The sequence below is a fragment of the Sapajus apella genome, unplaced genomic scaffold (genome assembly GCF_009761245.1).
Source record: "Sapajus apella isolate SASKATOON/1434 unplaced genomic scaffold, GSC_monkey_1.0 scaffold16, whole genome shotgun sequence".
Lineage (NCBI taxonomy): Eukaryota > Metazoa > Chordata > Mammalia > Primates > Cebidae > Sapajus > Sapajus apella.
Genome location: NW_022436956.1, coordinates 17,138,783 through 17,152,829, shown reverse-complemented (window position 1 = coordinate 17,152,829; position 14,047 = coordinate 17,138,783). Strand labels below are relative to the sequence as shown.

Genomic DNA, 14,047 nt, shown 5'->3' with positions numbered 1-14,047 from the left:
CAGGCAATTCTCCTGCCTCAGCCTCCTGAGTAGCTGGGATTACAGGCACGCGCCACCATGCCCAGCTAATTTTTTGTAGTTTTAGTAGAGATGGGGTTTCACCGTGTTGACCAGGATGGTCTCGATCTCTTGACCTCGTGATTCACCTGCCTCGGCCTCCCAAAGTGCTGGGATTACAGGCGTGAGCCACCGCGCCCGTCCTCCTTCTTAATGTTGAATCTTTTTACCTATTGTGATAAATATATTTGGTCTTCAACCCCATTTCCTGGCATACAGCTCCTAAAGTCCTTAGAAACTCCAAAGGTTGTCTTTTTGTGTGCTAATGAGCTGACTGAGGCCTGGCAGCACCTAGGTAGCTTCAGGTAGATCAAGGGCTGATCACCAGAAAGACCAAAGCAGGATTAGAGGGTTGGGTTTTCAGCCCCACCCCCAACCTTAGGAGAAGGGAGAGGGGCTGGAGGGTAAGTTGATCACCAATGGCCAGTGGCTTAATCAATCACCCTTACGTAATGCAGCCTCCAATGAAGCCTCCATTAAAGCCCAAAAAGGACAGATAGCTGAATAGGTGGAGGTTCCAGGAGGGAGTGTGACCAGGAAGGGTGTGAAAGCCCTGTGTCCCTTACCCCATATCTCACCCTACGTATCTCTCCATCTGTATTGTTTGTAATATCCTTCATAATAAACCTGCAAACATAAGTGTTCTCATAAGTTCTATGAGTCATTCCAGCAAATGAGGGAGTTGTGGGAATCCCAACTGAAAGCCGGTTGGGTAGAAGTTCCAGAGGCCTGGATTTGTAACTGGTGGGAAGGAAGTTGTGGTCTTGTGGGACTGAGCCCTCATTAACCATAGGATCTGCTGCCATCTCCTAGTAGATAGTGTTGGAATTGAATTGACTCCAAGGACACCCAGCCAGTGTCTGCTGCAGAAATGATTGCTTACTTGTGTGTGAGGAGAACCCCCAGGCACTTGGTCACAGAAGTCTTCTGTGCTGATGATTGTGGTGTGAGAGCCAAGGGGAAAATTGGGTTTGAGTTTTTTCCTAACACACTAATCCATATCACTCTTATCTTCCAAAGAAAAATTTTAAATGGGAGATCGGATAGGCACCAACCTGCTATTGATTTCATACACTTTGCTCCCCATGCACATGGACCCCGAGGTTCCACCGGAGGTTCAGGCTGGTGGTTCTGGGTGTCATCCTCAGAATCATCACTAGTGTTAGTGGGTTTTGTTTGTTTTCTTTTTAAGAGAAGAAATCTCCCTATGTTGCCAAGGCTGGCCTCAAATTCCTGGGTTCAGGAGATCCTCTTGCCTCAGCCTCCTGAGTAGCTGGGACTGTAGGCATGTGCCTTCATACCTGGTTTTTGTTGTTGTTGTTTGTTTGTTTGGAGGTGGACATTTTTGTTTATTATTATTATCATTATTATTATTATTATTAGAGATAAGGTCTCTCTCTGTCGCCTAGGTTGGAGTGCAGTGGCAAGATCTGGGCTCTCTGCAACCTCCACTTCCCAGATTAAAGCCATCCTCCCACCTCAGCCTCCCAAGTAGCTGGGACTACAGGCATGTGCCACCATGCCTGGCTAATTTTTGTCATTTTTAGTAGAGATGAAGTTTCGCTATGTTGCCCAAGCTGGTCTCAGACTCTTAGACTCAAGCAGCATGCCCACCTCACAGGATTATGCTGGGATTACAGGCATGAGCCGCCATGTCCAGGCTTCATCACTGATATTAAATGCTAGCCTTCTCTGGGTCAAGCCCTGAGTGGTCTCTCACTCAAGCACACCCTGCCCTGGGGTGGTCCAGATATACCAGCCCAGAAATAACCAGATCAGGCCAGAACGTATATTCCTGTCCTAAAGCGTGGCCCTGTGGATCCCTTCTCGGTGGTCAAACACCTGTCCCTCCCCAGCCTAGGCAGCTACACAGCACCCAGCCCACCCTGCCCCACCCACTCCTCCACTGCAGGTCACTTTGCTTATCTCAGCACCCGATGACGGCAAGGACACGCCCAGCCTAATCCGGCTTTCCCAGTACTTAGCCTAGAAGTAGCCTTGTCATGTCCAAGACGGCTCAGAGGAGGAGGAAGACAGGTGGCTTCGCAGAAGTGAAATAGAGTGATGGCGAGGCAGGAGAGTCGGGCCCGGAGGCAGGGAACCAGTCCATGCATGCTGACTTCCTAGAACTCAGTCAAAAGGAAAACCCCAACTTTCACACTCAAGTAACCAAAGAACCAGAGGCTACTCCCTTTGCAACCATATCCCACCCCACCTTTTCTGTGGCTGATGAAAAACCGAAATTACCTCTGATTGGTCCCCTCGCGCAGCCAGTCAGGCTGATCGCTGGCCCCAGCACCAAGCTGCCACAGAAGGGATGCTCAGTATCTGTGGGTCAGTCACTGTTTCCCCAACGCACACAGCCTCCTCTCTGGACTGGATTCTCTTCCTCTCATTGCGCCCCCAGGTTTCCACCTGACAAAGGCCTGCTCCTCCCCATAAGCTAAATCCAAATGCTCCCTCCTTGGGGAGGCTGCCCTGACCCTCCGGCTCTGTGTGCTCTTTCCTCTTAGAGTTTCCCAACAAGAGTCTTCCCCTCAGCCTGTGAAAGAGCTGCGGACAGCGCCTTATTCATCTTTGTGTCCTCAGTGTGCAGCACACTATAAGTGCTGGGAAACGTTGGATGAATAAGAGGCTTTCACAGTCACCAGGTTGAGGCAAAGGGACAGTCTGGGCCCAAGGATTTCCACCTGACAAAGGCCTGCTCCTCCCCATAAGCTAATTCAGTTTCAAGAACTTTCACTCTCAGCCTGAACCCACCCCTCTGCAGGCAGCCTGGTGAATGAGCCGGGGCGAGGATGAAGGAGAGAGGCCGAGGGAGGGTCAACCAGGATGGTACCTGCATGCGGAACCTCAGAGCGCTGTTCCCTGCTGGCCTTTCAGGCTGCAGATGAAGTCTACTGGGAAAAGCCGGAAACCTGGGGTTGGGGAGTGACCTTCCACCACGTGGCGGCGCTGTGTCTGCATTCTCAGCCACCCAACAGACTCCCAGCGACATCCAGGAGCAGCAGCCTCTCCTCAAGCATCACTCCATGGCCAAAAGCACTCAGTCAAGCCAGAGGCACCGGCGTTATCAATGCATTATCGTCCGTGGGATTTGGCAAGGCCCAGCCACGACAGTCTAAAAGCATTCTCTCTTCTAACAGGGTCAACCCAAAGAACTCATTTGTTAATGGACCACCATTAACTCATCACCCTCATGGAAAACTGAATCCTGCCCAGGTCCTCCAAGCGCCAGTCCTCTCTGATGCTGCATCAGCAGCATCTCTGAATGCCAGCACCCCAGCATCCCACACCGCACCTGTGCTCTGGGTCTGTCTGCCAAGTACAGACTGTGAGGTATTGGGCCACCCCCTCAGTTCCCTCATCTGTAAGGTGGGAACATTAAGACTTTGTTTGCAAGGTTATTAGATATCTTATATATGCACAACAGAGTAGAATATCAGTACATAATATTCATCTTCCTTTTCTTCATCTTCATCCCGGTGGACCAGGCCTTCATTAAGATCTTCTCCGTTTCTCCCCTGAACTATTGGCACTGTCTCTAACCCGCTCTCCCTGCCTCGCCCCCGCACTACTGCCAGAATTATCTTCCTCTGTGGCAGGAGTTATGTTTTAAACCAAATTCATTCTATCAACAATTACGAACCTTTTGTTTGCCAGGCACTGTGCTGGTGCCACAGCTATAAATAAAGGAGAGGTCTCCCAGGGAGCTCAGCTCAGGGGCTCCGTCCATGCTTAAGAGTGTTTTAGCTAGAAGACTGCTGTGGTTTCAGTGTGTCTCCCCAAAAGCATGTGCTAGAAACTTAATCACCAATGCAACAGTGTTGGGAGGTAGGGCCTAAGGAGAGGGGACTCGGCCAGGAGGGCACAGTGAATGGGTTAATGCTATTATCTTGGCAGCTGGTTCCTTATAAAAGGATAGAAAGATGTTCATATGAGGCCAGGCACGGTGGCTCACGCCTGTGATGCCAACACTTTGAAAGGCCAAGGTGGGTGGATCACCTGAGGTCAGAAGTTCGAGACCAGCCTGGCCAACATGGCAAACCCCATCTCTACTAAAAATACAAAATTAGCCAGGTGTGATGGCATGCACCTGTAATCCCAGCTACTCGGGAGGCTGAGACAGAAGAATCACACAAACCCTAAGGCAGAGGTTGCAGTGAGCCAAGATCATGCCGCTCACCAAGGCAATACAGCCGGGAGGCAACAGAGCTAAGATTTAAAGCTATGCATGGGGGTCATTCCATGTATGTGTTGTTCATTATCCAGATCCTGAGAAAATAAATGGGAGAAAGTAAATCTATACTATTTACTTTCTAGCCAGATCCTTTTTTTTGAGATGGAGTTCACCCAGGCTGGAGTGCAGTGGTGACCTCCATCTCAAAAAGGATGGGGGTCTCACTGCTGCCTCCACCTCCTGGGTTCAAGCAATTCTTCTGCCCCAGCCTCCTGGGTGGTTGGGACTACAGCCATGCGCCACCACACCCACTGAACTTTTGTATTTTTAGTAGAGACAGGGTTTCGCCATGTAGGCCAGGGTGGTCTCAAACTCCTGACCTCAGATGCTTCACCCACCTCGGCCTTCCAAAGTGCTGGGATTACAGGCATGAGCCACCGCACCCAGCCTCTAGCAGATTCATATTAAAAATACTATCAAAGTCCTGTATGTTCATGGTCTGGAGTTTGTAGCACATGCAGCATGGAAAGCAGTATGTCCCAGCTCCACTGTCCTTCCTGTGTCTTCTAACCCTTGGGCTGCCCTAGGGTGAAATTAAGAGCATCCTGGAGAGACAGATGAAAAGAAACAGGATGGACTAGCACAGAATCTGAAATTGGTTCCTTGCCTAATTAAAGGGAACAGGGCTGAGTGAACAGGATGTTCACCAAGACTGCTAGCAAATTACACTGGCGACATGGAAAACTCTCCTGGAACGGAGGAAAACCCAGGCTGGGCTCTGGTGCTGCAGGAACCGGAGTGCTTTCCAGAGGCCCCTGGCAGCCTGCAGAAGCCATTGCAGGCCCTCTTGAGGATCTGTGCAGGGCAGAAGGCCTAGGCGTCCTGGGTTACGCCTACCCGAATCTCAACTCTGACTGAGCCTCAGTTTACTCCCTTGTGAAATGGAGGTAACAGCAGCACCCACATCATAGAATGGATGCAAAGATGGAATGAGACAGTGAGACTTCTTTCCACAGGCGGAAGGGCCTGGCACGTGGTAGCTATTTCCTTACCGTGTGTAGCTTATTTGGCGCAAACGTGTCCTGCCATTCTGTCAGCTCATGCCTGTCTTCCCCTCACCCCCACCCCCAGCCTTAAGTCACGCCTGTGGAAGGGAACACCTGGTCATCCCAGCAGGGGCCAGAGGAAGGTCAGCTCCCAACGAACAGAGGCGACTAGGACTCAGGGTCAGGATCCAGGTTTGGGATTCTCAATCTCCTCAATTATTTGGTACTGATGTTTGAGGCTCAATTTGACCTCCTCCGACCCTAAACGACGTCTTAGGAGAAGGATTGCTAAGCAGTAAAAATCCTTTCTAGAAAGCTGGCAAATCAACAGGGAGCCTGCTTGCATCCCCACACAGTGAGCCAAAGTGACCCGTGTTGGCCTCCGTGGAAGAGACGCTGCTTGGTGTGAGCAAGCCTGGGCTGTTGCCTGCTCACACCCACCCGCTGCACCTTTCTCTACCTAATTTCTTGAAGAGGTGTGAACAAACGAGCCAGTCACTGAAACTGATCTCAATTTACTTGGGTTCAAAGGGAAGAACCATAGGCTCTGCTGGCTGGAGGGAGCCTCAGGGGTTCATCAATGTCAAGCTCCAGTCTCTGAATTCAGCTCTTCAGAAATAACAGCCTCTACCCACTCCTGAGCGTGGGAAGAGACCTAGAACAGCATTGTTCAAACTTTAAGGTGAATTCAAAATGCAGATTCTGATTGAATAAGAGCAGGGTGTGCTGAGATTCTGCATTTCTCAGGAGCTCTCAGCACCTGCGGCACTGCTGGGTCCATGGGCACACACACCTTGAACATGAAGGCTTGCTGCCCTCAGAAGCTCCTGCTTTAAGAGGGAAGTGCAGTATGTGGGCAGACTGAGCTCTTGAAGGCAGGAGATAGTTGATTTTCCCCACCCGCAGTGTCTAACCACATTGTCTGATACCATCATAGACAATATTTGCTGGCTGGGTGGCTGACTGGCTGGCTGGATGGATGGCCAGAAACATATAGAGGGATGAGTGAGTGACTGCAGATCCTGAGATCAAATGCACAATTAGAAACAACTAGCAGCAGGGCCCCATGGCTCACACCTGTAATGCCCTCCCGAAGCACTTTGGGAAGCCGAGGCAGGCGGACCACCTGAGGTTGGGAGTTCGAGACCAGCCTGACCAACATGGAGAAACCCCATCTCAAAAAAAAAAAAAAAAAAAATCCAGATCAAGTCCCTGGCTATTGTGAACACAGCAAAGAGACTAAATAAATAAATAAATAAAGCTACCAGGGCAGCTTCAAACAAGTCTGAGTGTTTGGGCAGGCCCATAAGGAAAGTAGTTGCAAGGACAGAAGGCAGCCTCCTCCTCCAGGAAGGGCAGCTGGGTGTCTGGCACCCGGCTGTCCCTGGGGTGACTGCCTCTGTGCTGTGCAAGGCAGGAGGGCTGGGGCAAAAGGTCTTGGACCTCCCCTGTGGACACCAGCGAGCTCCCTTGGCCTCTGGGTAAGCCCTCAGCAGCCCTGCCATGGTGGGGTGGAGGGTTAAATAACCATCTTGACAGAAATGATATTCTCCTACAGAAAGTGTCTGAGCTCGGTCCACAGTCCAGAAACCTCACAGAATACAAACAACAAAGTTTTTTCAAGTGCTGCTGACACTTCTCAGAATCTGGTGTGCATGAAGCTCTCAGCTGGACAAGACCCGGAACACAAGTCATTGTTAGCGGAGCCACGGGCTCTGAGCTCCACCTGCTGCAGTCCCCTGGAGGAAAAGCTAACAAACTAGGAAACCAGCACGGCTCTTGGTCCTAAAACTGAGATCACCTGTGTGGGGCCAGCCTGGGTGAGGAAGGCTCTGGTCTTCACTTACAGGGATAGGCCACCTCGTGAGGGGCTCTCTTGAAGAAAAAGCATATGAAGGAAATCTTCAGCAAAATTTACAAAAACATGTGATCATGTGATTTCATTGCCGGGCCCTTTCCCAGGGCCCTGAAAGGAGCTGTGCAAATGATGGGCTCTGAAGATTCAGCTTCGTTGGTTTCATTACTCTGCCTCTGATCTTGACACATATGCTGGAAACAGATAAGGAAAGGGAAGAAGGAAGAGAAAAGAATTGTCAAAAATAAACAGGAAGAGATAAAAGAGTAGTAATGGGAGGGAAAGAAGAGAGGAAAAACAGGAGGAGAATCTAAATAGATGGGTGGGAAAGAGAAAGAGGCAGGCAGGACGGGGCCGAGGGGGAGCTGAGGCTTCCTCTGGGGGAATGGGGTTCTGGGCCAGGCACGGTCGCTCATGTCTGTAATCCCAGCACTTTGGGAAACCAAAGTGAGTGGATCACTGGAGCTCAAGAGTTCGAGGCCAGCCTGGCCAACATGATGAAACCCTGTCTTTACAAAAAATACAAAAATTAGCCGGACATGGTGGCTCGTACCTGTAATCCCAGCTACCTGGGGGGCTGAGGCTGGGGGATCCCTTGAGCTCAGGAGGTGGAGGTTGCAGTGAGCTGAGGTTGTACCACTGCACTCCAGCCTGGGCAACAGAGTGGGACCCTGTCCAGAAAATAAAAAAGAATGGAGGCTCTGGTCAGGGTGGTTTTCCCTGGCACCTGGGAGAAGTGGGCCTCTGGTCTCTCCAGGCCACCGTACCTCCCCCTGTAAACCTGCACCCCACCCACAGGCACCACAGCCACCCTGCCCAGCCCTGCTCATGTGCCTTCTTCCCAGGCCTCTCCACAAAATTCCAGACCCCATGGGGAGCAGAAGCCAGGAGGGCTGAGTCATCATCCCTCCAACCAGCCATGCCCAGCAGCCTTCAAGCCCAGACAGCTGCCTCTTTCCTGGTTCATCACCTGAGCACCAGGTGAAGCAATGCAAACCTGTGGGCCAGATGGTTAGCCTGGCACATAGAGGAGCCAAGACAACTGAAAACGTGTCTCCCAGTGGCCCACTGGCTTCTCACTGCCCTGCTCCTGGAGTCTTCCTTACATGGGAGGTGTCTGCCTGGATCATCACAGCCCGATCCCTGAGGTCACCTGAGATCACAGGCTCTTGCCTCTGCCCCAGACTTCCAATTCTAAAGACCACCAGCCTAGAGTAAGGACGGGCTGGGGCTGTACTGACTCCAGAAGCCTGCAGGCCAGCTTCAGATCTCTGCTGCTCAGAGACCAGTCCAAGGCCACACTGCATTCATCAGCTGAGATTTGGCCAACAGTCCATTAAACTGACCTGGTTTTCCTCCTGCTCAGACATCACTGGGGTCCTCCATGGGCCATTTTATCCCAAACGATGAACCCTGGCCTTTCAGACGCTTGGGGTCCATTCAGCCTGTCCACAAGGCCGGCAGCGTGAACCAGTAAGAGAACCAGGTTCCTGCCCCAACTCTGCCCAAGACTACTTCATGTCCACGAGCTATAATTTTCTCAGCTGGCAAGTGGGAACTAAATATGGAGGTGGTTGTTGTTGGAGAATTAAAGGGCTGACACACAGAAGCACCTTGTCAGCAGAAGGACTAACACACGTGTCTAACCCAGACTGGTCCCCAGGGAGGGTCAGGTCTGAGAAATGGAAGGAGATCTGGATTCATTTGGAACCAGACACTAATTCATGATGTGCCTTTGGGTCACTGACTTTACCTCTCTGGAATTTGATTTTGTCACCCACAGAACGGAGGAACGAAGTGGAGAATTATCCAAATCCCTCTCAGCAAAATATCTGTGGCTATAAGGTTTCACCTTGCACATCCCCTGGTCAGGAGACAGCACCAGCCATCAGGATATGGCAGAATGTGAATCAGAAATGATCCTGTGGGCCGGGCACGGTGGTTCATGCCATAATCCCAGGACTTTGGGAGGCCAAGGCAGCTGGATCAGTTGAACCCAGGTGTTTGAGACTAGCCTGGCCAACATGGCAAAACCCCATCTATATTAAAAATACAAATTAACTGGGCATGGTGGCGCACACCTGTAATCCCAGCAGCTACTCAGGAGGCTGAGGCAGGAGAATGGCTGGAACTTAGGAGGCAGAGGTTGCAGCGAGCCAAGATCATACCATTGCACTCCAGCCCGCATGACAGAGTGAGACTCTGTCTCTAAAAAACAAAATAAGACAAAATACAAAAACACAAATATTAGCTGGGTGTGGTGGCGGACACCTGTAGTCCCAGCTACTTGGGAGGCTGGAACATGAGAACTGCTTGAACCTGGAAGGTGGAGGTTGCAGCTAGCCAAGATCATGCCACTGCACTCCAGCCTGGGGGATAAAATGAGACCTTGTGAAAAGAAAGAAAGAGAGAGGGAGGGATGGAGGGAAGAAGGAAGGAAGGAAGGAAGGAAGGAAGGAAGGAAGGAAGGAAGAAGAAGGAGAAATGAAGAGAAAAGAACCCCATAGATGAGGAGCCCTGGGCTCTAGCCATAGCACCAATAGTTATTTTCAAAATATTTAACAGCTGGTGAGGCAGGGAGAGGAAGCCCTAGCATGCTGGCTCTGTGCAGGACAGCTTCCCTTCTGGGATCCAGGAAAAGGTGGCATATCTTATCCCCCTAAGAGGTGAAACTCCCTCCTTCTCTGTGGACTTTCCAATCATGTTGTTCCACACCTGGCAATGATCCCTTTGTACTGAGCTGCAAATTCTGTCGCCCAACCCCCAGACTACTCCAACTTTCCACAATCGCAAACCAAAGCACACACACAGTGAGAAGTCATGTACCTAGAAGGTAGGGGGAGGGGAGCAGAAACTTCTGGCATCACCCTCAGCCAACACCCGGTTGGGTGGAAGTCATTCAGGCGGGAAGGCTTTTTGTGACGTCTTAGGTGTGTCACCTGTTCTGAGGCCAAAGGGCCCATGAATGACTTCAGGTGTTGTCCCAGCCCCTAAGACAGGCGTCAGGTTACAAGACACATAATCATTCCAGTTTGGCAACTTCACCTGTCGGACTGCTTTAATTGAGCTACCAACAGTCCCCCAGTCACTCCTGGAATACGGCGGCGAGAGGCAGCAGCTTGCTAGGCGGACAACGAGGATGCTGACCTTGAAGGACCAAGGTCCGCCCAGCACTCGGGCCTCCTCCAGCCAGTGCTGACCAGGGTCTTCTGACCTGCTGGCCAGCCAGGACCTGTGCGGGGAGGCCCTCCTGCTGCCTTGGGGTGACGATCTCAGCTCCAGGCTACAGGGAGACGACCTGGACGACCACAGAGCCAGCATGGTGAGTGTGGGGGCCCTCTGCTCCCAAGACACGGGGAGGGTGGGTCTCCCCATAAAGGGCTTTTTAAGTAGCCTAAGAGGTCATCAACTGAGAATTTTGCGACATCTTCTAGGTTAAAAAAAAAGACGACACCCAAATCCCCCCCCCAATACCCCAGCCCTATACATGTTTCATACCCACCTGCCGCCCTCTCTCCCTCCACGGCCACGGTCCTTGAACCAGCCCACCAAAGAAGCCGAGCACACAGCCAGGGCTGTCCTTCCTGACTCTTCTTTCCTGAACCCTGCGTGTTCTTTTGCCCAGTGTCTCCAGGTCTGTTGATTAGAGGTTGGCACTATTTTTCCAAGGCAGGGGACTGTTTTGATGCCACGGTGGCCCTCTGCCACTCCCTGGGGAAACTGATTCCTTTTCTTTTTAAAGAAAACAGCACAGGCTAGGCGAAGTGGCTCATGCCTGTAATCCAGCACTTTGGGAGGCCAAGGTGGGCAGATCACCAGAGGTCAGGAGTTCGAGAACAGCCTGGCCAGTATGGCAAAACCTCATCTCTACTAAAAATACAAAGAATTAGCTGACCGTGGTGGCAGGCACCTGTAATCCCAGCTACTCGGGAGGCTGAGGCAGGAGAATCACTTGAACCCAGGAGCCTGAGGTTGTAGTGAGCCAAGATCGCACCATTGCACTCCAGCCAGGGCAACAAGAGCAAAACTCCGCCTCAAAAAGGAAAAGAAAACAGTGCAGAGATGCCTCCAAACAATCTAGGGTATTTGTGTAGATCTTTTGCTTGGTCTCTTTTCATGCCCTCAGCCTCTCTTCTCCTTCTCCTCTGAATACCTGAGTGTCTTCGCTGTCTTGGGGCAAAGAGAATTAACCCCATCTTTCAAGAAGGACAACAGAGAACCATGGAAGGAAGAGATAATAGCTGGGTCTGAGGAGGAACCCAGGGGGTCTTCATTCTCCAATCCTTGGCCAAGAGGCAGCAATTGCCCAGCCACCAAAGTGAAAGGGAAGGGAAGAGAGGGAAGAAGACGCCATTGTCCAAGGGGAACATATGTGACCTGCAGAGGCCCCTCAAGTAAATGTCTCCCATTCCCAACGTGAACACTTTCCATGACACTCTTCTAAAACTTCCAGCAAGAACAATTCCTAGTGCTGTCGTAGTGATGATCGAAAAGGGGAAGGGGCTTCCCTTTGAGCCAGGATCAAAGCACAAGCTTCCTGCTTTCCCATCCAAGGAGGCGCCCCAAAGCTTGGCCTGTGTGCAGAGACGCTGCATCCCCCAGGGCTCCCGGGTGAGGAGAGCACTGTGAAGCCTCCCTAGCTGTGAGCTGCTTCCGGGTGGCACTGAGGAGACCTGCGGTGCCTCTTGGGGGAGCAACAGAGAAGGGAATCAGTTCTAGGACAGGTCACTAACTGTAGAATCAGAAGGCTGAGGCCAGCTCCCTGACTAGCTGTGCTGTCTGGAGGCATTCATCTTCCTAAGACTTACCTTATCTCCTGTCCACGGAGCCGATATGACCCACAACACCCCCGCGCACACGCACAGGGCTAGCAGAGAGATGACGTGGCTAATACATGTGAATAGGTTCTGGAAACCATGAAACTCCGTACAAATGTAAGGACTTAGGACTAAAGAGGAGCCCACGCCAGGAAATGATAGCTGGGTAGCACACCCAGCACGGACCCTTTGCCACCAGGGAAGGAGCCAGGCATTGCTGGAGGAGTGGTGGAGGGGTCAGGTCAGGCCTGGGGCCCCAAAGGCAAAACAGCAGCATAGCCAGTCTCCAGGGTGCGGTCAAGGAAGCTTCTAGCCCCGGAGCTAGCCGTTACGCCTGTGCTTAATAACCCTGTCATTTCCTCATCATCAGACCAGGACAGCCATAGCTCCCAGTCCTGAGGGGAGGATGGGATCTACCGTGGCCAAGCTCAGCTTTCCCTTCCCTTCAGTTCCCTGCCTCCTTCCATCCCCACAGCACCCCCCTACTCCCACTGTCCCCACCCACAGTCAGAGTCCTTCCAGCTGATGCATCTTAAGGATGGCTCTCCCTGGAACCCATGAAGCCGGGTATGGCCAAGAAGAGCTGGGGTAGGGACTCAGGCCGAGGCAGAGGTCAGAGCCTAAGCCCTGTCCCTGAAGTAAATGTGCCCCATGCTATCTACCGTGTAACTGAGGCCTGGAGGGAAATCAGGGACCCTGGAACTGCCTATCCTGGCCTTGCCTCATTACTGTTCCGGAGACCCAAATACACCCCGAGCCACCAGACGTGGTCGTTAACACCTGAGGTCCACCTCTGACACTTCCGGCTGCTCTAGAGGAAGGGGGTCCTCCCTCTGCCTCCTCTTTTCTGTGCCAGCTTGCTACAGACTCAAGGGGCTTGGCTGGGCTCCGAAATGTGGCACTCAGCAGCCAGCCAATGGGCAGCCTATGGGAGCCCTGCGGAGTCCACTTCTGACTGGGGCACAGAGTCCAGGAGCCCACTCAGCCCCAATGGAGCCATCCTAGGCTCTGAGGTGGTAAACTGAGCCGGGCAGTGGGAGGCCCTAAAGGGCAAGACAGGCAAGGAGGGGCCCCTTGTTTGCCTGTTCTCCTGGATCCCACGCCACCTGGGTGATAGGGCCTGATGTCACTGTGACACCCCCACCATCCAAAGAAGCTCTGGCCAGCCTCTAAATGGGGCTGGGGGTTGTGGGGACACAATACCTAGGTTCCACCCTGCAGGTGCTGAAAACAGAGTGTGACAAGTATAACACCAGCGGTGATTTCAAGGTAGCCCTGGAGCCGAAAAGGCAATAGATTCTCTCTAGGGCCGTCAGGAAATTGTCCTGGAAAAGAAACTATTTGCACTGGACTTTGAAAGATGAGCAGGTTCTCTGCAGGCAGCGAGAGCAGGAAGGAGCTCCAGACACAGGGAACTGCATGTGAACAGCAAGAAAGAATGAGGGTGTAGGGACGAGAGGCCACCGAGCAGTACCTGCCGAGGTGGAAGCTGCATCCCCAGGCCCTGTCCATCTCACAGGGTGCTTCCCTCCTGACCTTGGAGGTGAAGGTCTGTGCCTGGGTGCTGACCTAGAGAAGGGTTAAATATCAGGGATCCTTCACGTCCCCAGGTCTCTCTCCTCCTCTCAGTCCTCCCTTAGTGTGGCTGAGAACCCAGCAGCCACCTCCCTAGCCCAGACCCACGCCAAAGCCCAAGAGATGCGAGGAGCTGAATGTAAGAAATGGAGAGACCAGCTCAGACGGGTAGTGGGTGAGGGGAGAGATGAGGAAAACAGACCAAACACAGGACTCAGGAACTGCCAACAAGCTTCCCAAAGGCCCAGAACCGTCCCAGGACAGCAGTAAACAAATGCTCTCAGGCCTGAAAATCTCCATGGCCTCAGCCTTCCCAGGTACCTCTTCTGCCCTCAGACTTCCTTCCTGCTCAGGTGAAAACATCGGCCTCAATAAAACGCTTCAAGTTCCCAAGCAAGGATTCCCCAAGACAGTGAACTCCTCTAAACCTAAAGTGCATTCATCAGCCACATTTTTTTATAAACCTGTTGCCTGCCACCAGAATGGTAGCTTCTTGAGGACAGGGTCTGTGTCTGTT

At 52.1% G+C, this 14,047-nt stretch overlaps 2 protein-coding genes across 8 annotated transcripts in view; one reads left to right on the top strand and one right to left on the bottom strand.

Moving 5' to 3' along the window:
- SMIM35 (small integral membrane protein 35) overlaps positions 1–14,047 on the bottom strand; it is a 76,879-nt gene that overhangs the window by 55,696 nt on the left and 7,136 nt on the right. The window lies entirely within an intron of this gene.
- TMPRSS4 (transmembrane serine protease 4) overlaps positions 10,047–14,047 on the top strand; it is a 45,008-nt gene continuing 41,007 nt past the window's right edge. Inside the window, exon 1 of one of the 7 annotated variants that reach the window (XR_004270887.1) lies at positions 10,047–10,460. Coding sequence is in view for 6 of the 7 variants with exons in the window: in XM_032285361.1 (XP_032141252.1) it covers positions 10,458–10,460 (3 nt within the window). In the remaining variant the exon portion in view is untranslated. The remainder of the gene's footprint in view (positions 10,461–14,047) is intronic. The other 6 variants (XM_032285361.1, XM_032285357.1, XM_032285358.1 and 3 more) reach the window with 6 other exon arrangements.